We start from the raw sequence: 26,854 nt of genomic DNA, 5'->3' as shown, positions 1-26,854 counted from the left end.
ACGTGTGAGATTGTCAAAAATAATATTACAGTATATTTTAAATCTATAAATTAAAGTAAAAAAATGTTTTATTATTAATTTCTGTTAACTATTGATACAATTTTAGGTAAGTTTAGTCAGTTTTAGCTTGATTGTGTTCATTTAGTAACTTTCTGAACGTACGTGTTAGTAACACTGGCTGTCAGGCAAGTAGCACATGGACACAGCGTGCAAATGTAAATATTGTAGCTGTATCATTTATTCTTTGGTAATATGAAAATTAATATTTGGTGAAGAAACCGTAAAGTTTTTGTAATTGAACATCTGATTGTTTTGATTTTTCTGCTTTTAGTAATTGAACATCTGATTCAGATTTTTCTGCTGTGTTACTTTCAAATTTTATTCAGTTCAGGTAATCCAGTTTCACAACCTGTTAATCTTAAGTTTATTCTATAAGTCATGTGAATATGTTATATTCTAATTAATTGTAAGTTGTGTGAAAAGTGTTATATTCTAATGTATTATTTAGGCTTAAGTTTAAACAGAACTGTCTGCAATGTCTGGCAGGTCATGCCTGTTAGTACAGTGTGAAAGTAATTTTGATTAATTGCTTGATTTATTGTAGCATTTGCTTGATTTGAAGTTTACTGTCCCATTCAGCATTGAGGTTATGTAAAACATGTGCTTACATTTAAACGCGGAATCCGAACCGCATTATCTACCTGGAAACAAACGTGTCTTATGTGACCATATGGGCATATTAACTATATGGTCACGAGATTGCCCGTAGATAATGTGTATATGCCCAACAAGACAGTCAATTACAAGAATTTCATCATTCATAAAATTGTATTTCGTACATGTTTACTTTTGGCTCACAACTAGAAAGCATTGTTGAAAAATTATTCTTTCAGTAATTTCCTTCTTATTGTCCCCTAAAAATTTCCAGTAGGAGACATGAAAATATCTCACTTGACATAGATAAAATTCAAGATGGTCACCAGAAGTAATTGTTGAAAATTTACAATTCTTTTATGATTTGTGTATAAATATGGGTTCTGGATGTGTAGCATAGAAACTACAGTGTGAAAGAAACAAATCAACATGTGCTAGCTGACCACTAAAAAGCACGAATGCGAGTCAGCGCAGGACCAAGCTGGTGACCTCGCGCAACAGTGCGTCCGAAGAAAACAGGCGCGTCAGCGATCGTGAGGCTACGTGCAAACGAGGGTGGTGGAAAGAAGTGGATTTTGGCAATAATACGAATTTCAGTAGCAGTTGTCATGATTTCGTACTAGTAACGTTTCACTTGTAAACAGAAAATACAGTCTGCTTACTGTGCGGAAACTCCGCCGTAAAGCATTTGTAATGATTTTACACTATTACCCGTACACTTGTAAACCTAAAATACAACTGTATCAAAGTATTTTGTATTTAATTCTGTCACCTGCACAAATTTGTTCCAGATAAAGATGTCTTTTCATGCAAAGTATTGAATTTTACCTGTAAATCTTCCAAAATGTGGTATGCCAAAACTACACCTGCATCTACTATTTATAGGATTTTAGGGTACTGACCGATGCTTAAACGTTGCAGTTAAGTCTAAGTACACCACATTTTACAGGTAAAATTGAACATACTGGATAGAAAGACATGTTTATAAGGAGTAAACTTTACAATGCCCGATCCAACTGTATTCCTATGTCGACCCAAGAAATTACACTCTATTAATTTTAACAACTTCACTATAGTATAGTATACCCTTTTAAAGGGGTCCTACTTATCAATACGCAACTGGAACGTGTGTATTGTAAAGCTTACCCTTTGTAAGAAACAAATTTCTGCTCGACTGATCTAATGGTCGCCTGCAGAAATTTGTCTCTTATAAACATGTCTTTGTGTATTAAACTTAACTTGCGTCGTAGTGAAAAAAGGCAGTCTTCTTAATGGTTCCAGATACCTTACCTGTCATTGATAGCTTTATCGTTACAAATCGTAAGATAGAGTAGGTTATAGTTCGGGCTGTTATGAAAGTATTTCTGAAGTTTTTATTTTGGTATTAAGATGAGATTATGAAAATCGCTTTAATTTAGGTTCTTGTACAAGTGGATGAAAATAATAATTTTGTGTCACAGCATGAGATGCAAAGCTATCGCTGGATTAATGAACAATCCAGTGTTCATTTGTTTCAGTCAGTGATGACACCAGAGAAGGCAAGGGGGCTGGTCAGTGATTGCTTATACCTCCTGCCTATTATTGTTGTAATGTAAGTTAAATAATATAAAACTACCCTTTGCGGCCACTAAAATTCTTTCTCTCTGCCCCCACCCCTCGCCTTTCTTTTTTTGCCCCACCCCTCGCCAACAAGGAAATTAAAATTGGCATAGGCACTGTTCGCAGTATAAAGGGAAATAAAAACAAATCATCTCAGTTACATCATAATTTTGGAGTGTCTTGAAAACAAATTTACTGCCGTATACTACTTCGAGCAGAAACTTGGACAAACACCGTGTGCGTGGGTTTTCTCGGGGTTCTCCCGTTTCCTTCCACTTTCTTCATTCCACCATTTCATTCATTACCCATCATCACTGTCTCCTTTAGCCTAACCGGCATAACCGTGGGACGTAAAACTCAGAGATTTCATTTCATTTCGAGCAGAAACTCATATTCTTGAGAAAGCAGTTTAGACGAAAAAGATATAGGCTTACTATTATTCTGATGAATCTTGTGTTCAGTGCAAGAACAAAAAGAACTTTCTAAACTGATTTTGGCGTAGAGACTGAATGGCATTTTGCTGCAGCAGGTCATGAAAAGAAGACTTGTAACGGATTGGTGGAACAGTAAGAAAGGTTGGCAGCTCAAACAAATCTGCAGCATCCATATGGAAATACAAATCATCACCCCGGCAGCAATTCAACTGGGCAGCAGCAAACGTTACTAGACTGCATTTTACATTGATCAGTCAAGAAAACTTCAGAGTTAGCAACATTCCTACAAGATCACTTCAGCAAAGCAAGTAATTCGTAGGAAACAGAAATTTCACTCGTTCATTCCTGCAGCTTGAGATACTCACAAACTTCTTGTCAAGATGTTTTCGTATTACGACAGTTCATTTGAACGAACACTCATCAAATTCCACAACAAGCTGGCATTGATAGACATAAGAGAATTTATATTTGCAGTCTATAACAACAGGAGGTGACGTGTGTGTTTTGGGGAAAGGTGAAGTGAAAGTGATGTTTCTGTATTTAGCTGACTCATTTCCATGTTTATATATCCTGGGAAGCTAGATGTTCTCTGGATTTGTGAAATAGATGTACTGTGTAAGGTGAACCTTGTGACCTCAGCAGGCCTATTGTACACCTTGCTTGACAAAGATTTAGTGACAATCGAAAAATCCTTTCAAGTTCACTCCAGACTAAGTTGTAAGCAGTATTCAAAGAAGACAGAAATCTGGTTAGTGTTCTCGCTTAACACTATTATGTGTATTAATTTGATTTTAATACCTTTTGCCTTTGTTGTAATAGAATAACCTAAATTAACGAAATTTTCAGCTCTACGTTTGGACGTGAAAACTCTTGTAACTGATGATTCTGTGCTGGTCCCAAAATGAAATTTTGGGAATACATTGACAACAGCCCGAATATTGTTTTATAATTTTTTTGAATATTTTCAAAGTGTGGTGTTTTGATAAAATCAGATTTTTTTTTTTTTTAACTGAACTTTTATAACGATACTAAACCATGTGATGATTTGACGTGGAATGGCTCGTTACAGTGTTCTGGATGCTTAAGTGAAGTGGCTGTTTTTTCAGTAGGAATTTGTCTGAAATCAATATACTAAAACATATTCTGGTAACTCTTTAATTTAGGCAAGGTGGTGATGTCCTGTTACTGTTAGTATTATTCACAGGTTCTCACTAGTTCCTTGCTGTTCCTGATTCACATACAGGAGTTGAAAAAAAAAAAAAAAACGTTTGGAGAAGTGTGAAAATCATACCTAGTATGGTGTGGGGCCTCCTTTTGCGTCCAAAACAGCTTGGATCCGACGTGGAATGGACGTATACAGCTCCTGAATCGTGGTGTGTGGAATTTTGTACCAATGTTCCTCCAAAACATGCTCCAGTTCCTTAAGGAATGTTGCTGGTGGGTAATGAGACCGAAGACGCCTTTCTAACTCAGACCACAATGGCTCAATGATGTTCAGATCTGGTGATTGTGGGACCCAGGGAGGGTCTGATATCTCCTGGTCATGCTCCTCAAACCACGATTTCAACGTTTTTGCAGCATGACAGGGTGCCAAATCATCTTGGTAGATGCCATCACCATCAGGGAACAATATTTGGACCATGGGTAGAACCTGGTCCCCCCAAAATGCCTCATACGCCTTAGCATTCATCATTCCATGCAGGGCTATGATGGGACCTGCAGAAAACCACGATATCACTTCCCACACTAACAAAACCAGCCCATGCTTTACAGTTGGGAGCAGACAGTCTGCATCATGGGCCTGTGATGGTGTTCTCCATACGTAAACACGACCGGTTGTTGGAAACAAGGTGAAGGTCGAATCATCGGACCACACTCCACTGCTCATGAGTCCACGCCTTGTGGTCCTTGCATGACTGGATACGCCTCTTCGCATTTACTGCTGTGACAAGAGGTTTGGCGATAGCGGCCCTGCCATGAATTTTCATTTTATGAAGTTCCCGTCGTTTCGATAAAACCGGGTTCTGTAGGACGGAATTGAGTTCAGACGTAATTTTCATTGCAATTGTCATCTTTTTAGCTGCAATAATCCGTTTAAATGCCCTCCGGTCCCTATCTGACCGAATTGTCTTTCGACCACTGTTGTGCTTTGCAGACGTCGTTTGCCCATGAAATGTGTATGCCCTCGTGACATTGGACACAGTGCCCCCACAATGTTCGCCATTGTTGCCACTGAAACTCTAACCAGACGGGCACCAACGATCATGCCTCTTTGGAAGTCTGTCAGGTCGTCTACTTCACCGCACCACTTTTACACCACGACACTCACAGGTGAACTGGTTACTGCTGACGGAAGAGGAAGGTCCACATGACACATTGAAACTAGAAAATGATCGGCAACCGCAACACGTGTTGTACAGTGGAGGGCCAAACTTACGTGTCCCGTATGAAGTGTTTTTAGATTTTTTGTCTACCCCCTGTAGTATTGCCGAGCTACCGTTAGCAAGTGAAGGCGGGTTAGAACCCGCAGGGAATGTTGTTTTTTGTCTTTATTACAGCTCAGGCTTGGGAACTACAACAACGAGAACCGGGCGGGAGCTCATGTGGTTCGGATTCCACGTTAATCAGTAGGTCCACGTCTCATATAGCCTCGCTGCTGAAAGGGACGCTAAACTAAAATCAACTCAACTCAACGGGAACCGGTTCAGATGAATTGGTTCCTATCACTGCCTATTATAAAGTAAAGCCTTGCCCAAATTCCCTGTGTATCTGCAACAAAAATTATATATAAGTTGAAGGCATGAGTACATAATAGGAAGAAACATTCCGCTTTTATTATTAGGTTACTAATTTCTTCCTTTTGATAAATGATGGCGTTTACGACATTGAAGAAACGTACGCATCAGAACTTAACATTAATTGTTACGCAATTTCATCTGAAGTTGAAACAACAGAAATATAACTTTTATCCGTCACGTTATGGTATAAAATAGCTTTGGCCTACTGAGAAAGGATAACCTAGGTGTTATTCAAAATATATGTAGAAAACCAGTTGTGTCTCTGTTATGAAGAGCATGAGACTAGCACAATAAATATCGGATCTTTCCCTCAAAAGGTGGAAAGGACACCCAGCTATTCATGGCTACTTTGGCCACAGCAAAAGTTATATGGATGATTATAAGAGAAAAGATCTGACTAGATCAGTTTTATTGAAGCGTGTTTGTGGGCTAATGAGGAAACCAGGGAAGTAAGGCTATCTTCTGGTTTAATGTTGCAGGTAGATGTTCTTAAGTATTATTTGTTCAGTGGTTCTTTTTCTCTCTTCTCGTATCTGCGAGAATGAAGTACAAATCTAGGGATTTGCTTAAAACAAACCCTGCTTTTGACAATGTAAAACCACACTCAGGAATTCTATCAATCTACTTACAGATTCCTGTAATTCCTGAATTTCCTTTAAGCTTCCAGGCTTTCGACTCTCCCCTGGAGGTTTGGTCACAGAGATTTAAAAAAAAATAAAAATAAAATAAAATAAAATAAAAAAAAAAAAACCGAAGAAAAACAATAGAAACATTAAGGAATAAAAATGGAACAGACTTACCAACGGAAGAGCTATGTTGTCTGCAAAACAGTGGATGCAAACGAAAACATCGTGTTTCCGTACAAAACAGTTCTTCCGTTGGTAAGTCTGTTGCATTTTTGTTCCTTGATGTTTCTGTTAATTTTCTTCCTGTTTTTAACCTCCATGACGAACACTCCGCTTTTAGTTTGTTGTGATTTGAGTTTAACTTCTCTTTTAGTAGTGAGTCTATATGAGACATGGACCTACTAGTTTCACGTGGAATGTAAACCACATGAGCTCGCACTGGAAATCGAATCCGGGTCTTTTTAGTGTGTAGACTAGGTAGTGCGTCTATAACTGTGTTTTTCTTCCTTTTGTACTTCCTCTAAATTGAAATTATCTTCGTAATATTGCTAGTCAATCATCTTTATATAGGGTGTCTGGGAAATAGTGAAGATGTACTGGAAATTATTCTGTAATAGTGGACTGGAGAAACGTAAAGATTCTCTTTGAGACCTTTCAATGTCGCAACCTCATTATTTGGATGTAGGTGGTGCTAGTGTTAACTCGCCAACTAAAAAACTAGCGAATTCGAGAAAGAAAGTAGTGTTTATCATAGAAGACATTAATTAATTTTGGCATCAATCAGTCCTGGGAGTGACGTTAAAAAGCTTACTCACAGACACTGTTCTGCGCTCTTGTGGCTTTCCTGTTTGGGTGAGCACTACTTTATTATTATTATTATTATTATTATTATTATTATTATTATTATTATTATTATTATTATTATTATTACTGACCTGCGTTTTTTACTTTCATTTTTAGTTTCATTTTAGATGATTTCTTAACTGGCTTCTTTGGAAAGGGGTATTTTTAACAAGAACACTTTTTTCCTGCCCTTCTAGTTAGTTGCTCATCCACTTAACAATGTTTTGTGTACGGAATGTAATAAGAAAGTTAATAGATAGTGAACCAAATGACAAAAACGGTTAGCCGTTAGTGGAGGCCCCCCCAAAAATGTAGATTACGATAGGTATTCTGGCAGAAATAACATTCAACCAGAAAACAACTTGCTTATTTTGTTTTTACTCATTAGTGTGCAGTCTTTCTTGACGTCAATAGTACATAAACTTTGGGTGGGGATGGGAGGTAGACTACGGGGGATTGTGTTGTATGGAATAACGCCCAGGAAAGTGGGGGTCTTCCCGAAGAAATAAAACAAGTGTGTTTTATTTTTACCTTTGATAGTCTTTTTTTTTTATCTGGTACTAAAAGCACAATTTACAGTTTATTTGCTTATTTAAATAGTAAAATTCAACCTTGTTTTAGCGGTGGCTCAGTGGCAGAGCGTTCACCTCTTGTGGTTGGCGTTTCTTGTTCGATCCCAGCTCGCGCCAAGTGAATTTTGTGTTAGACAAGTACTGTGCTTGGGTTTCCTCGAGGTTCTCCCGTTTCCTCCCACTTCATTCCACCACTTCATTCAAGCCTCAACTCGTTATTTAGTGGTACTAGCAGAATACCCGTTCTCCGCACGGAGTGAATACATTTTCTACATAAGGGGATGAATTTGGATTTAACCCTGCAACTACCATACATTTTTACACACATGTTCTACCATTCGGGTCCAATGAACCCTAATTAAGAATCGAGGACGTGGAGTAATTTTATGAGATTTTCACATTGTTTTATTGTATGAAAAAACAAATACAGCGCAACAAATTAACTTTCATGAAGAGAATAAAAATATTGAAAAGTATAATAACGGGTCCAATGGACCCGCTTGGTAGATCTCGGGTTAAACTGCATCGGAAGTGTCATTGTTGATCTGAGCGACCCCGAAAATATGGATTCGACACTAATATCGGTCATTTTCGATCATTTTTAAACACCTCTTCCCTCCCCCTCCCCTAAGTTGCACCATCAAAGTGGAATGATGAAAACCATCCCAGGCCCGAAATTCATCAATGTTGAAGATTTGATCAAGATCAGTCGAGTGGTTTAAGAGTGGTAAAGTCACAAACAAAGCTACTTTCATTTACATATACCTAGCATATAGAAGGTGCGGAATTATTTTCATTAGTAAGTAGAAGTTCCATGTATTTAAAGATTGAATTATTTATTGAATATTTATTGTTATACAGAAAAAGAAAAATGGCACCAAACTCTGAGAAGTTGCGTCTAATCACGTACATGTGTCCCAGTCACCCAGTGGAATTGTACGAAGATCTCATGCAGTATTTGGAAGAAGCGACTGGGTGTGAAGCTACGCTGCAGTATGAGTCAAGAGCACCAGGACCATTACCCGGGAGAGTTGATCCATTTACATCAAATACTGTAGATCTGGGTAAGTGGCCTTAATATTCGTGTAGACTAATCTTGGTATACCGTACGTGTGATATATCGAGTTGATCTTAATAGTACTTTATTTATAGGACAAATGAGAGAGTGTTAGAAATTGTGGGGAAGAAAGAAACATTTTAAATATTGAGAATAGGAAGAGAAACTGGTTGAGACATTGGCTAAGAAGGAACTGTATCATGGGGGACGTGCTATGGTGGGAGGAAACAGAGGGATGGGGCAAAGGAGGCTACAATCCATGAGCAATATCAAAACAGAAGAATCGTACGTGAAGACGAAGAGTCTAGTGGAAGTTTCTCAGTTGCGACAAGTGACCTGCCAATACAGATGATTGTTCGCTGCATATGCAATCATTTTCGATTCGGTGCTGCCACCTGGCGTATATCATGCTAGAACTATGGATTTGCTGGCGGGAGCAGTGCTGTGTCTAACCTTGTAGGTACGTGAGTGTTGGTAATGGGTGTTATCAAATGGTGCCGAAAATCAGTCGCTGTTGGGAAGGTTACGTAATTGCCCTTCTTCATGCAAAGTTTTCGTACGTGCGGATTGTGAAACAGAATGGGAGAATGGGTTAATACTTGGGGTGACTACTGCGAAACCTATTGTGGCCCGTTACAATAGGCGTCCCTTACGAAACATTCACCCACAAACCACCAGGAGAATGGCTGCAAGCAAAGTGACATCCGTAGTGCTAAGGGGAATCCGTCGACTGGCGTGTCAAGAAAATTCTTAGAGGCCATGCGGTATGAGTTACAGAGTCGATCTTTCAGGAGCATGTTATTATTCCGAGATTATTTCTTGAACTAATGCCTATTCCATGTTTGTTTTTCTCTGGTAGGATGGAAAGAGATATCTTCAGCATTTAAAATCAAATTTAATAAGCTTTAACTTCATTATGTAGATAAAACGCTTTACAGTGAATATAAATCGGTTGCCATTAATTTTTATTGAATGATGGAAACTTTTTTGATTTTCTGCACACCGGAGTAAAAATAAGTGAATCAATTAATGCAAAAAGGGTTTCAGCCAAACAGATTTAGTTTTGAGATAAATAAGAAAAACGTTGCAGTTTTGAAACTGTAAAATGAAAATGAACCATTTTTTTTTCGTGTATATAAGAATTATATTAATCCTATACTGTATAGGAAAACAATAATTTTTATGCTCATTGTCATGGTTAAAAAAAAAAAAAAGGCCGCTGTGCACTGAAGCCTTGTATGCATGCAGTTTTATTTAGTTATTATTTTTGTTTTTTATAAACACAAAACTATATTAAGACGTTTTTTGCCAGGTTCCAGACGTTGCAGGTCTACCAATCGAATGGGACTAAATCAGTAGCTATTTCCACTAACATATAAAACAAATTTAATTCTCTATGCAGAAAGGACTTCAGTCACTGACTCAAGCCCATGCTGCCTAGAATAATCGAAGCTGACATCTCTTTATAACATGTTAGACCAATAAAACTGAAACTCTTTATGCATAGAAATATAGATGTACCCAATAGGAACATAAATCCGATGTTAACTCAAATTCGCCATATGCTTGGGGTCCCGGGTTCGATCCCAGCCCCTGCCAAGTGAACTTTTGGTGGACAAACACTGTGTGCGTGGGTTTTCTCGGGTTTCTCCCGTTTCCTTCCACTTTCTTCATTCCATCATTTCATTCATCACTCATCATCAGCGTCTCCTTTAGCCTAACCGGCATAACCGTGGGACGTAAAACTCAAAGATTTCATTTCATTTTTCTTTTTTTCAATTTCGCCATTTTGGTGACGGAAGCCTTTTTTGTATGAACTAATTCAAGTGTGGAATGAGTAGCCGTTCAGGAAATAATTCCGAAGTAATAACATACTCGTCAAAATTGGCAGGAGTAAAGTTAATGAAATATCGCAGTTTCCCTTCAAACATAACGAGACACCATTTAGATAAACAAACTTTGACCTTTAATGGAAAGTAGTGCTGTAAAATGCATATTTTAACTTATAATTAATAGTGGTTATTAATATTCTTTCGCTGTGTATATGGGTTCTCTCGCTCTTCTGTTCCTCCCACTTTCTTCATTCTTATCACCGTCTCCTTTAGTTTACACGGCATAATCATGGAACAAACCTGAAAGATTCCATGCTTTCGATGATTTGCCTTGTTGTTAATCATTAGAGTTCCTCATGTTCGGAAATCATCAAATTAATAAAGTCAGTAAAAACAAATTGGAAATTTATTAATATTCTGAAGCTTTTCTGGTCGCGATCTCTGTGTCTCAGACTGGTGTTGAACTTTCGATCGTGCGTTTAAAGTAACAGTAATAACCATTCATCTGAACTACAATAAGAATCTATTTCTTGATTTACAGCAGCGGTTCTCAAACTTTCCGATAACGCAGACCCCTTGTTCATTCGGAAAGTGATCTGCGGACCCTCTTTCAATGCCATCTGAAATTTCCCTTGGTATATTTGGATTTTTTTTTAAAAAAATATACTAATTAGAATTACCACTGACAAGAAAAAAAGTGGAACAAGCAGTGTATTTTAAAGATGCATCAATGTTTCCTAATAAACGAAATTTCGATTGAAAATACAGTAACTTTCAAGACTGATTTGTAAGGAAATCCATTTGATAAACAATGTTCTCAAATGTGTTCAATGTGAGGAATGAAATTCTTTGTTTTTTTCCAGAATTGCATTGAAATCTGGAATAAGTTTTATCACTATCAATCTTAGGTTGAATTCCATATTAAGACGATTTTACTTTAATGTTTTAATACTCCAAAGAGCAGAAAAGGTCTGCTCACATAAGGAAGTGGTAGGGAAAGGTATAAAATGTTGCAATGCCTTTTTACATAACTGTTCATACTCACAACGCATACGCAACCAAAAGGTAGAAAGTTCATTTTCTTGAAAAACCTTTTTCCGTGAAGTTCCAGGATTGTTCGAATAGCTGTTCTTGTTCTGTGTTAGAAAGATTCATACCTTATATGTCATGGATTTCTACATTAGTGAAAGGATTTTCAATCCAACCATTACTAGAGTGTGGGACAGGGAAATATTCTAGAAAAGTTGCAGCTAATGCTCTCAAGTGTCCTAGAAGTGTTTTATGAATTTTAGCAGAGTTTTTAAACCTGAAGAATCAATTAAATCCTTGAGCACTGGAAATGATTAATAGTTATTGTTTTATACTCGTACTGCTCACAGCTGCAATTTCTTAGTCTTAAAAAGAAAATACTTCTTGCATAACAGCTGTGAGTTCCATTTTATTACAACACATTTAAATGTTTAAGCGTCGCGGACCCAACTTTAAAACCACTGATGTACAGGATATATATATATATAAAATACAAACTAACATCTAATTATAAGTATAGCAGAGTGTCTACTTTTTAAAGAACAATATATTTACTCATGTCTGTTTTGTTTATATGACAGCAATCGGATAAAAAGTGAACTCTTTGTAAAATAATTGATTACTTTACGGTACACCTAATATAGGAAGAAACTTAGACATGTAAAGGTAAATATTAGTTTTGCAGGTAAGAAGACAGATAAATTTAAGGATAGAAATAAATCAGAGTGTAGTTTTTCTCCCATAATGGTTCTAAATTTGACTTTGAAAAAACTAGTTATCTTGGATATTGTAATGAAAAGTTAGATCCGTTGTGGTATTTGTTTGTTTTCAGCTTTCATGAGTACGACGTCGTACATCAAACTGGAAGACGAGAAAAACACTTTTGTAGAGCTGCTGCCTGTAACTCCAGTTTTCAGTCACCCGAAGAATAAGGACAATAAAAAAGGATACTTTTCAGACATCATCATTCACGTGGATCGAACGTAAGTTGTACTTATGTAAGCTTCTTGGATTTCTTAAGTCAAAGCTTCATTCATGTTCAAGAAGCGATATTCATAGTCATGTGGTTTAATAGTAAATTTCGCTTCTCGTGTCAATGTGCTTTTGTCATTTACAGTTTTTCAACGATGAAGTATAATATTATATGCACTTTTGAATATTGTACGTATCATCAATCCTCCAGCCTTATAGAGCTCTGTATCGAATTGGATTTAATGTAGACATCACAGTTGATACATCCAAGATCGTTAATATGACCAATAGTGAATATGCTTGCTTGCCTCAATTTTGTAAGATATTTGAGGTAAGATTATGGTGATGATGAAACATAATCACCATGATGAAATATGGTGTTCTTGTATTAAAGAAAGTACTTTAACACAAAAACTAGCTTCTAGCTGCACATTCTAAGGCTTTTTTCATAGCTTCTTCCTAATGTGCATTTGACCCATACAGTGCCTGCTTATCATAATCTTTCTTAGTCGTCATAAAAGAGCCCACGTATATATATAGTTTAACCTCCTAATATTTACATAATAGTGTAACAAAAATTGTTAAAGAACTTATTGGTATTGAACATGTTTGCAACCAACATTCTCCGATTGTTAGAAATGCATAATTACAATCGAAAATTTTATTAAGTTTTACCTTGAGCTTCCATATATAATCATAAAGGAGCCTTTCTTCGAAATTATATAAACATCAATTTGAAGAATATATTTCGAACGAAGAAATTGTTAATATTCTATATATAGATACATATATTTCAGTTGCTTGCAGTGACTTTATTAATGAGAAAGTGCAAATTCTGATCAGTTATGAATTCCTTCGTTAGCAAAAACGTGAAGGAGTTTCTGGATTTGAGAGGCTGCACGTGGGCGTATAGCCATGAAGATTCGTTGAGTGCTAATGCCATTGTGCTACATATGCTGAAGCAGCTGGGAGAAAATTCATCCTTCTTCGGAAACAAACTGCGTAAGTGAATTAATAAAAGTATTTTCTCGTATAATTACACATCCAGCAGAGGAAGCTGTTGAAATAGTACTTAATTACTTCACTTCTTGATATTAACCCGCATGAAAAGATTGTTTCATTTTACAAAAATGCACATAACGCTTTCTTATATTGTAGCATCTTGTATGTACTGTGCTCCTCATGGTGGCGAGTTAACATTTTATTCAGTGTGGAGAATATTTACAACTGTTGCTTGTTCCAATTTTTGAAGTTAGTGATAATTTTATGCACGATTTGTTTAGGTTAACAGAGTTTGAATTTAAGTGGTGGTTAATTATATCAATTTATAGTGTTTGTCTTTATGACTGTGTTTTTAATGATAGTACAAAATAACATAGTATTGATTATTCAAGATTTTTATTCGGGGCTAATATTGAAATTTAGAGACTCGTTTTCGAAAACTTATTTGTTTAAGAAATTTAGGTAAGAGGTGGTTGAATAAGGAATGGGAGGCGGTAATAGAGAAATACAAACAACATTGGCTTACAAATAAAACCACCAACTAATATGAGCTGGGAACCTTCCACTACAAAACAAATGAATACACAAATTGAACGCCTATGTTGCACTACTTGTTCCTTCACCATTAGATGAGTGACCAGAAATATGGACAAGGTGTTTTTTCGCACTGCTTGATCATGATTAAATCAATTTCAAACCTCCCTAATCAACGTTCTAGGTGAGTCGAAAACTAGGTAGTGGAAAGTATATTCAGGAATTACAGTTACTGGTAAGGAAAATTTGTCTAAATAAAACACGTTGTGAAGAATCTTTGGCCGGTGACGAATGGAGAATACAGAGTACTTCCTTCAACATGTCCTCTGAAGTTCAGAGTGAAAAAGTGTGAGTAGACCGCATATCGAACCTGGATCTTACGTTTACAGTATGTGTACGTTAACCATTCCACTACCCAATCCGCTTCCTAACTAATTAAACACCTTCGCTCTTAAAATCTGTACCGATTTTACGTATCGATATGGTAAGCTGGTGACCTGGGTTCAATTGTTCAAGTCGAACATTTGTTATTCTTTGAATTTCGTCTTTGCTGATGATTACTAGTCAGTTCGTTAAGTTTAACTTGTTTAAATAAACAAGTACTTAATCGAAGTTATTACGGTAGTTAGATATAAATCACAAAACAGTTTCTCAAACACTTAATGTATTTATTAAACTGATCGCCAGTTCAATTAGAGACACTTACCTAATACCGTGTAGCACCACTTTCGCTCTGATAACGACGTTACCTGCCACGGCATGGACTCCAAGAGGTGCCTGAAGTCTTGTGCCATCTCAATCCATATCTGCTGCAGAGTCTCCCACGGAGTCCGTAGGTTAGTCGGAAGAGAGTACATAGCCCTAACGCGTCATTCCAGATGTGTTCGATGAGATTGAGGTCCAGTGACCGTGATGGCCAGGAAAGTGTTGCCAGATCAGAGGAGTGCTCATTAAACCTGTCTGCTGCCATCTTGAGAGTGGTGAGCCGGCGCATTGTCCTGCTGAAAGATGAGGTCACCATACCAAATGACAAGACAGGTCATCCAGAAGATCAAGGTAGCGTTCACCTGTGAGGGATTGTGTCACATATGTTAGAGGACCCATTTCAGTCCACGTAATCATGCCCCAGATGAGAATACCCACCACCACCGGCCTGCACAGTTACCTGCTGGCACGACGGATCCATTGCCTCGTGCAGTTGGCAACGCACTCGTACCCGTCCATCGGCATGTACCAGTGTGAAACGTAACTCATTTGTCCAGGCGATCAATTTCTACTGTTCGTGGCGGTATTCCTTTGGCCACGCTAGACGTTGTTTCCTGTGTTCTACGGTTAGAAGGGGTACTCGCGTGGGCCGATGACTTCTGTACTCCATGGCGAATAGGTGGTTGTGGATTGTGTAGTTGCTAACACAGCGTTGTTGTCCTGCATTGAATCTCTCCGCGATTTGACGCACTGTGGCCCGTCTATCGGCTATTACGCTGCGGGCCAGTCGTCGACACGCCCTGACCGCGACAGTTTGCCCGTGCCGGTGCGATTTTACCGGAGGCCAGGTACTCACGATATACCCATGACACAGTTGCCTTTGAAAATCTGAGTGCTGCAACCACTTACGAAATCGAGCCATCAAGTCGTCTGGTCTCTACGGTTTGACCACGGTCAAACGCACTGAGGTCCTTCGTCCTGTCCATCATATTGCACTGACACAGATACCGAGAGAGGGAGCATAAGGCAGCAGTACACGCGCGATGCGTTTCATTCACATGTACTGGTGGAGCCTCTGCAGGGCGGTTTCTGCAACTGTCCTGCTGTCTAATTCAATTGGTGATCAGTGTATGTATCTACGTTGAAATGAGCATACATACAATTGCCAGCTAATGATCATATTACAAACACAACGCAGCAGTATAATTAAATCACTGAATATTATAGCATCTAACCATTCTAATTTGTAGTTCTCCGCAACTGCAAGTAAACATCTTTTAGTCTTCTAATTATCGAAGTATATGACGCTAGTATAAGTTATTCGTTGCCAACTATGATTGACCCAATCTTTCAAATATCCAACAACAATTTACCTATATTTTCTTCCTTGCTTGCTTGTACGGGGCATAGTGGCTTAGTGATAGAGTGCTTGCCTCTGGCGTGTGTGGTCACTGGTTCGATCCCTGCCCAAGTAAGTGCGGTGGATAACATTGTGTCAATGGGTTTTCTCGGGTACTCCAGTTTCCTCCCATATTCGCATTTCACTAATTCTCCCATCATTATTCACTTGCCTTAATCATCTCTCTCTCTTAGCTTAAAGAGCATAATCGTGGAACGTTCAACTGAAAGATTCCATTTTTTTTTTTTTTTTTTTTGCGTGCTTTATTTATTTATTTTTCCCTCATCTAACCAGCCTTGATCGACTGTCTTTTTACCTCCTGTAATTTTAATTTTTATTCTGCAATACGATGCCCTGGTTTATTTTCTGTCTGGGATACTCTGGCAGCCTCAATATTATAACGACGGACGTAGTCTAGTTGCAGTATAACATCCTTCATTTATCAAACCCGTTCTTAGCGTTGGTATTTAATTCATCGCCCTGCTAATCTTGTCGGGGTCTTAGTCGTGTGCCCCAGAGTCGTACATGTTCTTCACTTTCAGATTTCTTGTATTCATTTGCTCCCCCCCCCCCCCCCCCAAAAAAAAAATAATAGTAATAGTAACAAGATTGTACATTGTTCCTCGTTTAGCTTTTTAACATTTATTTTTATCATAGTAAACTCTCCAACGCTTGCTTTTATTTTGATTTCTTTGAAGGCTCTGGCTCTCATCTGAATTCCGTACAAATGGTTTTAACGAAGACAGCTGAAGCTGCTTCTGTAGATGCCAACACTTTGGCGTACAACAAGAAATACCTTCAAGATGGCGGAAAGGATATTGTTGTACTGGAAAGTTTGGGACCACTTCCACCTTATCCTATTGTTGTGAATAGCAGATTGTCAGGTAAGAGCATTGTACGCTTTCTCTCTGATAGAAATTTAGGATTGATTATAACTGCTCTTAAGTTAACGTGTGTCTTGTAGATACCACAGCGCACTTTAACCTAGTTGTTTGCAAAAGGAAGTTTAAGTTTCCTTTTTCCCATACTGTTTATCAAGAAAACTAATTTCACTCCTGTAAAACAAATCGTAAACTATTATAGTTAATAACCTACAGTCAGTGTGTAAGTATTCGAAATAATATTCCTGATGGTGCAGCTACTGCCCCAGCATATATACCTTGTCGAGAAGGCAAACCGACAGCTAATTTCTAGGTAAGTCAATTTAAAATAAAAATATTATAAGATAAAATCTTACCTCAGCTGCTTAAATAAAATTAAAGCTCTCAGTTAATATAGTCCATCATGAAGGCGTTAGAAAGGAAATTACGTAAAAGCAGGAAGACAACAATTGCATTAAGATGCATTTAGGAGACATACAAAGGAAAAGTTGAAGGCTTTGAAATTACAAAGCATACAGCTTAATATTTCCAGACCGCTATTATTAGTTTTTTTTGTAACTTCCTGTAATAACATTGTATAACACGAATTAGCGATTAGTGTCTTCATATCCTTATAGTTTTCCCGAGAAACACGATTTTTATACATTACTGTATAACGTAAGAAACAAACAAATGTGAATTCTTTAAAGGTTTCTTTCCAGAGGTTGACAAGAGTGATGGATTAATTGTAGTCGAGATAAGCATTCATAATTTCTGTACTCGACCTTAGACAAACTAAGGAGTATATTTTGAGTATGCCTTTTTCCACAATTGCAATTTCTGCTAAAGCTTTCTGAGTGCCCTTTGGAACAGCAGCTGTAGAACCCAACTCAACAAGCAAAACTTTAAAACTCTTGTCCTTTGGGAAAACTTCCCTCAAGACATTGTATTTGCATATCTTTTCCCTAGAAGCAACCTCGAGAATATGTCCGTCCTCAAACCGGACCGTGACGTCGACATGGAATCTACTCCTTTCGGTGCCTATTTATATGAGAAATAGGTCCTTCTTGTTAGTTTTCTTGGGCAGAAGTACGGCTTGAATGTTGGGTAGAACATCATTCTGAGCGATTGTCACTCCAGACAACAACTTATTCAGTTCCTCGGCATTACAGATAGCTAATTGCAAATGACGTGGAATAATCCGTGTCTTCTTGTTGTCATGAGCAGCGTTGCCTGCCAACTCAAGAACTTCAGCCACCAGATATTCCATGACTAAAGCCAAATACACGAGAGCGCCAGCGCCAACTCTTCAGCATAGTTACCCTTTCGCAAAAGACGATGGATTCTAATTACTGGGAACTGAAGGCCAACCCTGCTGGCGGGACTTGCTCTTTCCCTTGAATTTTACGCGTTTGCCCCGATCAAACATTGTGCAGTATTCTTTCATAATAGGATCAGATGAAAAACCTGGATTTTAGGATACCGCTATCCTGTTATAATAATTGTAACCCCACCGTTTTTTCTTCCCTTCTAGGGATATATTTTAAAAAATGTGAACGTGTCTGAATAGTTTAAGTGGGAAGGACATATAAAAAAAATCAAGTCTTTATTCTTCAGAGATTCGGAGATACGGATATTTTACGATAATAATTTCCATCACACTGTTTTTCGTCGAATTTCCAAAATCTTTCCTTAATGTACCTTACATCACAAATCCCATGTAGTATCAAAATTTCACGTTTCTAACTTAAACTATTTGGCCTGGGCGTTGATCAGTCAGTCACTCATTGTCTCAGGACTTCTTATTTTATATATTCTTATATTAGAAATTTACATGTTCTTAATTAAACCCAAGAAATCTTTATTATTGTGAAAGTAATGTGTCATTTATTCATATATTTATTTATTTTTAAGCAACTTTGAAGAAGAAGCTATCGCAGGCTTTATTGGAGGTGATGCAGTCAAAGAAATGGGCAGAAAGACTCCAGGCGTACGGAATACTGAAATTTGTTCCTAACAACCCAGAGGTCTATGAAAAGGAAAGGGAGATCCGATATGCTGTTAAGGATATGAAGATCTCACTTAGATATTACTAAACAAAAGCATTGTTCCTATTATTTTATATTATATTATAGGCTAAAAGATAGAGGTGAGGTATGTATTGGTAATTTCCAAATATTTTCACATATAAGCCACAAGCGTATTTGGCGTGATAAAACGCAATGATGATCGAAAAGTAGATTTGTGGATCCTCAAAAGGAGTGAAGTAAATACTTGTGTGTACTATATAAATAGAAATGGGAAGTTAATGATGTGTGAGCTGAAAAATATTGTGATACATTACGATATTCGTATTTACGCGTTTTCTCTCAATCAGTGTACTTACAGTATAAAATTAGAATTTTTTTTTTCCTCGCCGTTGCAAATAGTACTTAATTGCTTGTAATTGAAACCCAAACGTGCTTCTTGATGAGAATTCGTGTACTTCTACATCATTTTTATTCCTTTAGAATATAGTTTTCTGTGTTTAAACCTTTTTCTTTTCTCTAATGAAGTACTGCATTTGGGTGTGAAGAACAAGAAATGAAATATTATTATTTGGAACGGTGAATAAAGAATAATTCTTATAATATGGCTAAAAGTAGCGGGTAAGGAAATAAACACGTTTTAATAATACGAGGTGTGACAATATTATATATAAATTTAGTATTCCTAATTTATTTTGAAAGCAGCCAAAAGTCGTGTCAATACTTAGGGAAAATAAAATAGTTGATCACGTTTCGGAAATGGAAACACGCGAAAATTTACCTGTATCACATCCTGCGTAGGAGACAGTAATTTTAAGTCAACAGACAAGACACGTAGTTGTGTTTCCTCTGCTATTCCGTGAATCACGTAACCTGTGACCCAGACAAGAGTATATTGCAGCCTGTCAGAACACGCTGAACTACGACTTACGACCAACGTGCATTGTTGCGTGTTTTCCGGGCATTAAATTGTTTCACTTTATAAGTGTTAAGTAAGAATTGCAACTGTTTTGAACATAAGAAATTCACTTTCTTCCATTGCATTTATACTCATGAATATTATTTATAAGGGAGGCCATAAAATCTGGAACCAGTCGCAGAACTGATTAATATTACAATATATTAATGGAAATTCGGCTCCACCATTCAAAGTTCACTCAAATCCGTAAGTTCAATAAGGTAGCTATTGTGTTTACTCGACAGATTCCTGTTTCCACTCCAGCTGTGGGAAGCATATCGAATCTTAACCATGTGTTCCTAATGATTCCAGCTTTTAAATTTTACAGTAATCCTGTTATAAATATATTGATAGGATGTCTAATAATGTGATACAAATAAAGAATGTCACCCATGACATAATCTAGTTTTAATATCGAAATCGTATTTTAGAAGCACAAAATAGATATATTTTGATAGTTATATATTGTATTTGAGGATATATTTATACTATGTTGGGTCTTAAATATATATATTTATATATCTGAATGTTAAGCATATACTAGTTTAATATAATATACAACATAAAAAGCCTGACAAAGTGTTTCATTCTCAGGTTTTTTAAGTGTTAAACGTGACACATTTGAATGGAAAATCTAAGTGAATCTCTCAGAAGCCAAAACTATAATTAGCTTACAACTTCCTAATGAGATTTTTAACGATACATATAATAAACTGATTTGCAAAATCGATTCGCGTAAATTTCCTATCATAATGTCTTATTTGGAAATAAAAGATTCAGTGTGGAGAATTTGTATTTTTAAGTTCAATAATCAAGTGAAACGTAAAGAAGAAAGTAGATTTGAAAGTTTATCCCTGTTTCTGCCTAATTATTTTCATAAATTAAGATTATTTTTGTATATCCCTTTCATGTAGAGTGACCAGAAATCTTTAACGAAATTTTCCCTATTTGTGGAAAGTAGTGTCCCAAGAAAAATGCAAATAGGGCGCAAAATGTCCTTTTATTTTAAAACAAAAGCATCCTGTTTTTGGCTCGCAGTTGCGTAATATGATTTTTACATGTTCTTAAACTCCATAGTAAACTTCACTTTGGAAAGATTTCGAAATTTTGTACAATAGTTTCATATTTTGTGAACAGATGGTTCCGTAGTAAACTCCATGTTTCGATATTCGATAACTTATCTTGAATAAATTATCTTCCTTACTGGCATGAGTAACACAACAGTGATTATACGAAGGCGAATTGCCTATTTATACCAGTTTGCTGAGTGTCCCCACTCCCTTTTTATTTTCTAAATCTGGTCGCCCTGCTTTCGTGGTAAGTGGGAAATTTAATTTCACTTGTTAGTCATCTAAGAAAATTGAGATATTACTATTAAAATCGAAGAATCAGAGAGAGAGATGAAAGTATGCATATATTTTCATTTATCTGCCAATGCATTCCAAGAGTAAAAGCCCCTTTAATTTACTTGTTTATTCCTTTTTTCCTCTTGTATTATTTTGTTTCAATTTTTCGTTAATGTTTTCATTTCTGTCATTTCGCTGTGTATTTTACTGGCTGTCTGCCTGGAATTACGGACATTCCGAATTTTAGGAAAATTTTCAGCGTCCCGAATTACGTCTACGAGAGATGCACTATATGGCAGGACGCCAAATTATCCAAAACACTTACAAAATGTGGGACAGGCAGTGACGCATTATTTGACGGGACGCCGAATTATCCAAAACTTAAAAAAATGTGGGACAGATGGAATATTATATGACGGGACGCCAAGGTATGGGAAACATTTACAAAATATGTAACAGAAATTTTGAATGACATTTCTAAATTTCGACCTGCGATGTGTACCTATGACTATAGATATAGTTCTATCACTAAACTTGTCGTGTTGGCAACAGTGAAAATACTGCCAATGGTGGTCTTTAATCGGTTCCACCTAACCGCCAACAAACTGACCCGATGATTTTTCTGTTTCCTGTGGTTTGGGTTTAAATTGTTCCATGTATAAATTTTGGTCCAAGAAACCGACGATCTGCATATGTTCGATAATTGTGTCACATTTTACGTTTATCAAAAGGTGTCAGCCCTACTCGCTGTTCGTACTATTTCCATGAATTGTCTCTTACTTTTGCTTGACTTTCCTTTGTCATCGAAATGAAGTAAACTTTACTTCGCATAATTATACTTCAGGTAACGCTTATAAAATTTCCACATATCGATTTAGCTATGATATATATATATATTTGTATTCGATGAAAGCTTTGGTAAAGTGTCTTTTTATGTGCGTATGATTATATGTATATAAGTGTGTATATGTATGTAAGAAAACAGTGCCATGACAACCGAAAGGTGTTTCGTATAGACCAGGATGGAATATATATTTTTTCAATGAGCATGCTTAAAAATACTGAAAAATAGGCTGGCATTCACTTAAGAGAACTAGGATTAAAAGTAATTGGTTGATATTTAGCGTCCATTTGAGCACCAACCTACCCGCGAAGACACCTGCTGCTGAAAGTAGGCTGTTCTGAACACTATTCACTTTCTATCCGAGGCAGGGACTTAATGATTTGTGTATGATTTTTATACTATTGGTTTCATGCAAAAGTTCGTTCTGTTTTTGCGACAAAACCTGAAGCAATAGTTACTTTCTTAAACCTATGAGTTAATCAACAAAGTATGCCTGGTTCTGTTCGATTACCTTTCTCCATCTCTCCGATAGCTACATAATCTCGCGCATATAGAAGTCTGACGTTTCTGGCGAAGCAACTGATGCAGGTGGTTTTCAGGTCTTCCAAAGTTGTTGTTGTTTTTTTTTTTTTTTTAAAATATACCATTTAAACTATTTTGAAACGATCCAAATAAATGGTGGTAGGAAGACGCAAGGCCGGGGAAAGTGAGTGGACCGAACCATCTCAATTCAGTTTTAAGTTTGTGTCGGGTGGCCAGAGATACTTGTGATGTAGCATTGTTGTGATGTAACACAACCCCCTGTCATTTCATTATTTCTCTGAATTAATGGTCTGTTTTTTTTTTTTTTTTAAGGCAACAGCCCATAAAAAATGACTCCCTTCCAATCTCTTCAAATGCATAGCATAACTTCTTCGAACATAAATTGGCATTTACACTGATTACAGGGGTATATCTGCGCTTATACATGATCTCTTACGCGTAACATTGTTGTACATAATCCGTTTATCACGTATAACCATCCGCTTAAAAAAAAAAAAAAAAAAAAAAAAAAAAAGACGATTTCGTTCCGATTCAATAGAGAATTGGAAGCAGAAATTCGGCCTCTAATATTTTTCCGTTAATTCGCGCAGCGCTTATACATTGGCCTTGCTAACCATTTCGGGTTGACCCAGTTGCCTTGACTTCTTTCATTTCAAGAATTTTTTTTTTTTTTTTTTGACATTTCGAACTTTTCTATGTCGGTCGCTTTCAGTTAGAGCTACCATCAGCCTCAGGCGATTGTCCCGAACGTGGTGCATTACTGACATTGAAATTGTTTTCACGAACATTTCTGAACCACTTACGGCAGGTGGAATCGTCAACGGCACCTCCCTGTACCCAGCAAATATCTTTCCGTTTGCAACGCATTCTTGCCTTTTCAAAAATAGAATGGGCTCCTTGTTTTCTGCCATTGCTCATGTTGCGCAAAATGTAAACACAACCAAATCACCCGAGTTCCTTCGTGACTAAGCGGTTAGCATATGCGCCTTTGGCATCGGAGACCTGGGTTCGATTCGCGGTGGAAGCTCATGTGGTTCGGATTCCACGTTAATCAGTAAGTCCACGCCTCATATAGCCTCGCTGCTAAACGGGACGTTAAAACTCAAAATCAACTCAACAACCAAATCTCCGAATTTTTTTCCCATGTAATTAAGGAAATCAGATAACAGCATTGCTTTATACGTAAAGAAACAAGCGTCTCAGTTTTGTTCAATGCCACCGTTTGCCAAAAGTAGGGCGAATTTTTGCATCAAACCAATAAACTAATGACCGAAATATAATTATACAATGATATTCTTTCTGCTTAGATGCTTCAGTTTTCTACAAATTAATAGTGAAACGGATATGATTACTAAGTAATTAGACGGTAAGATTAAATAGGGTAGAAGTAATGTGTAACAAAGCATTTCTCCGTTTGTTCAACAATACTTTTTTTTAATGGTCTAATTAACTGTGTACTTATATTCATTTCAGCAGTAATAATGGAAGAAGTTAGGATTCTATGAAAAATCAGTAAACAGTAACAATTGTAAAATACTATACACTGAATTCCAGCATAGTGCTAAGAAAATCCAATACTAGTAAATATTGTAATTATTATCTTCGTGATTCTTCATATAATCATAACTTAATTTTCTTCTTCTTTTACTTTCGTTTCCTTCTTTCTTTATTCAATGTAATTGTAGGCCACATTAATTGAGGTTATCTTTCGTTCGTATCTTCTTATATAAAAATACTCAAAATTTATATATATATATATATATATATATATATATATATATATATATATAAATAAAATTTCGTTCGGAGTTCATATGAATGCTCATATATCTTATATATATAGTGAAAAACACTCCGTGAGGAATTCATATTGTTAAGAATTTAGGCTGTTTTTCTATTTTATTTTTTAATGCAAATATTTTGTTTAATTTAAACTCGAAAAACGAGTCAAAAATGTAACATATTATTTTTGTTTTCAACAACTTTGCTAAAGTAATTTATAAGTATTTAGATCTAAAAGAATTGTAAAGATCTAAGAATTTTCTTTTCATGTTCTTGCCAAAAAATGGAAAAAGTTTCCCAAGTTTTAGCTGAAGATAAACGAATTGGAGGTTGAGATCCCAGAAAGAATCGAAGTAAAGATAACCTAAAACAATTGAAATCTGAGCACAGACGTAAGTTTCGGTTTTCAATTATCCTGCACAAGTAAAGGTAGATAAATAACAAGGCCTTTTGAGGCTGAATTAATTGTATATTTAAACTTTGTAACAGATGCGAAGCATTCCCAAGCCTATTCTGCCCACAATATGCAGCATACGGAAAAAAAAATCTATAAAAGATTAAATATATTTGAAAGGGAGGTGGCTCTTCTAATTATCTTTCTTTAACATGACTATATCATGCATGACAATCAATATGTGTAACTACTGTTTTATCTGTATATGTTGTTTTGTCATATCAAATATTCTATTTTTGTTTATTACAGTTGCTAAATGCAGAGGTTTAATGTTATATATATATAAAAAAATAGAGTTGGTTTTCATATACATTTTAATACTGAGTACAGTACTTAAATAGCCTGTATCTGTTCATGCTTTATGTGGAAAATAAATATATTTTTTATTCTTTCTATTAAGGTGTTTGTTCGTTAATGTACCTAGTCATACTATATATTCTACGTGTTCTTTATCGAATTACTAATATTCTGAGTACATTACGTGAATAAAACACACAATATCCACTAATACCATCATTATTGCATTATGCGAGATTTGAACTGGAAAGTCGTCTGCTGCTATCAAATAGCGTTCAACGCTGCCAGTACTGGTATGTGTTCCCCTGCGAGCAATGTTCTCAGAACGGACAAGTTGCATAGTAATGAGTTGGAAGTCGGGGCGGCTTTTTTTTTTTTCCTACAGCTAAACGTGTGATTCGAACCACGTGAACTCCCATCGGGAATCGAACTCGGGTCCTCCGCCCCAAGGCACATCCACACGGCACTTTGTTATCCACATGGCCACAAAGCTCCGAGCTATTCAGAAATCAATCTGATGGGAGTATAAACTTCACGGATTCAACCGAAAACGCTTCATCGTAGGCTTAACGTATGGGCTGATATAGAAAACTTGTAGAAAATACTATTTCTTTCATCTGTTTGAATACACCTTAAACTATTTTATATTTGACATTAATTTCCATATATCATTCGAGCGTTTATCGTCATTATTGTTATTAGTAGTAGTAACTTTTGAGAAAAGCAAGTTACTTAGTATTTGTGGACCTGAAGAAAGAATTTGATTTTTCGAGTGTAACGTCACACAATTATGCACCAAGGCTAAGGAAGACCGAACAATGTTCGAGATTTTGAAGGAATCAGTAATAAACTATTAAAAGCGGAAAATAATGTATAAAACAAACACAAAGATTAAAAAAAAAAAAAAAGCAACAATTCAGAAAGAGGTCCGCCAAGGATGCTCATTGTCACCAATTTTGTTAATCTCTAAATTGAAGCAGCAATAAAAGAAACAAGGGACACTTCTAGCCTAGAAATAACTGTTCATGACAACAACAACAACAACAAAAAAAAAAAAAAAAAAAAAAAAACGAATAATATCGTGCTGTTGATCTAAACGACTCGGAACGAAGTGCAACACATGTCAAGGAGCAAATTCAATATCAAGATCAAAAAGGGCAAAACAGAAGTTATGAGGTGCGACGAAGGCGGCTCGATTAAACAAACATAATTTGCAACACTGGTTAAAATTATATAATTGCGATAACTTGGTGTGATGTAACAGAAGTAAAAGATAGTAACAATTATTATAAAAATGTCTTACAGGTACGTAATTTTAAGCAGAATATCAATCTCTACGTATGGCTTTCGTCTATCCGAAGATTCGAGGTATCATATTGCTATAAACCGGCATTATGAGCTTTAGAAACCAAACATTTTTTTTTTTTTTGTTAAGTTTTTCGAAAAAAATAAAAAATTGAACTCCTTGCGACTTTGCTCCTATTTATTCGAAACACGTCAAATCATGATCATAGTATTCAACACAAGTACTTTCGATATACATTGCCTTGTCCATGTCAGTTGAGTTATTACTCTCGTAGACTCCTCCAAAGTTTGGATGTCCGTGATATTCTAGCATGTTTACTTTCTAACACAGGATAATAAACATCTTATTGCAGATATGCATTTAATATGCAGATTTGAATTG

At 36.4% G+C, this 26,854-nt stretch overlaps 1 protein-coding gene and 1 pseudogene across 3 annotated transcripts; one reads left to right on the top strand and one right to left on the bottom strand.

Annotated features, from left to right (window-relative positions):
- Positions 1-82: 82 nt before the first annotated feature.
- Positions 83-25,265, top strand: LOC145694351 (uncharacterized). 3 transcript variants are annotated; one of them, XM_081770486.1, is made up of 6 exons: positions 83-106; positions 8,388-8,590; positions 12,277-12,427; positions 13,279-13,418; positions 16,755-16,940; positions 18,831-25,265. In XM_081770486.1, the coding sequence occupies exons 2-6, from the start codon at positions 8,398-8,400 to the stop codon at positions 19,010-19,012; spliced, it is 852 nt and encodes a 283-aa protein (XP_081626612.1). In that variant the 5' UTR covers positions 83-106; positions 8,388-8,397; the 3' UTR covers positions 19,013-25,265. The 3 variants fall into 3 exon arrangements, with proteins under 3 accessions (XP_081626612.1, XP_081626611.1, XP_081626610.1); XM_081770485.1 differs by lacking the exon at positions 83-106 and adding an exon at positions 108-215; XM_081770484.1 differs by lacking the exon at positions 83-106 and adding an exon at positions 173-391.
- Positions 17,791-18,824, bottom strand: LOC145694352 (histone H2A-like; annotated as a pseudogene).
- Positions 25,266-26,854: the final 1,589 nt, after the last annotated feature.

This window comes from Thermobia domestica, chromosome 9 (genome assembly GCF_964235325.1).
Source record: "Thermobia domestica chromosome 9, izTheDome1.hap1.1, whole genome shotgun sequence".
Classification (NCBI taxonomy): Eukaryota; Metazoa; Arthropoda; class Insecta; order Zygentoma; family Lepismatidae; genus Thermobia; species Thermobia domestica.
The sequence above is the reverse complement of the archived record's forward strand: the minus strand, read 5'-3'. Positions and strand labels throughout refer to the sequence as shown.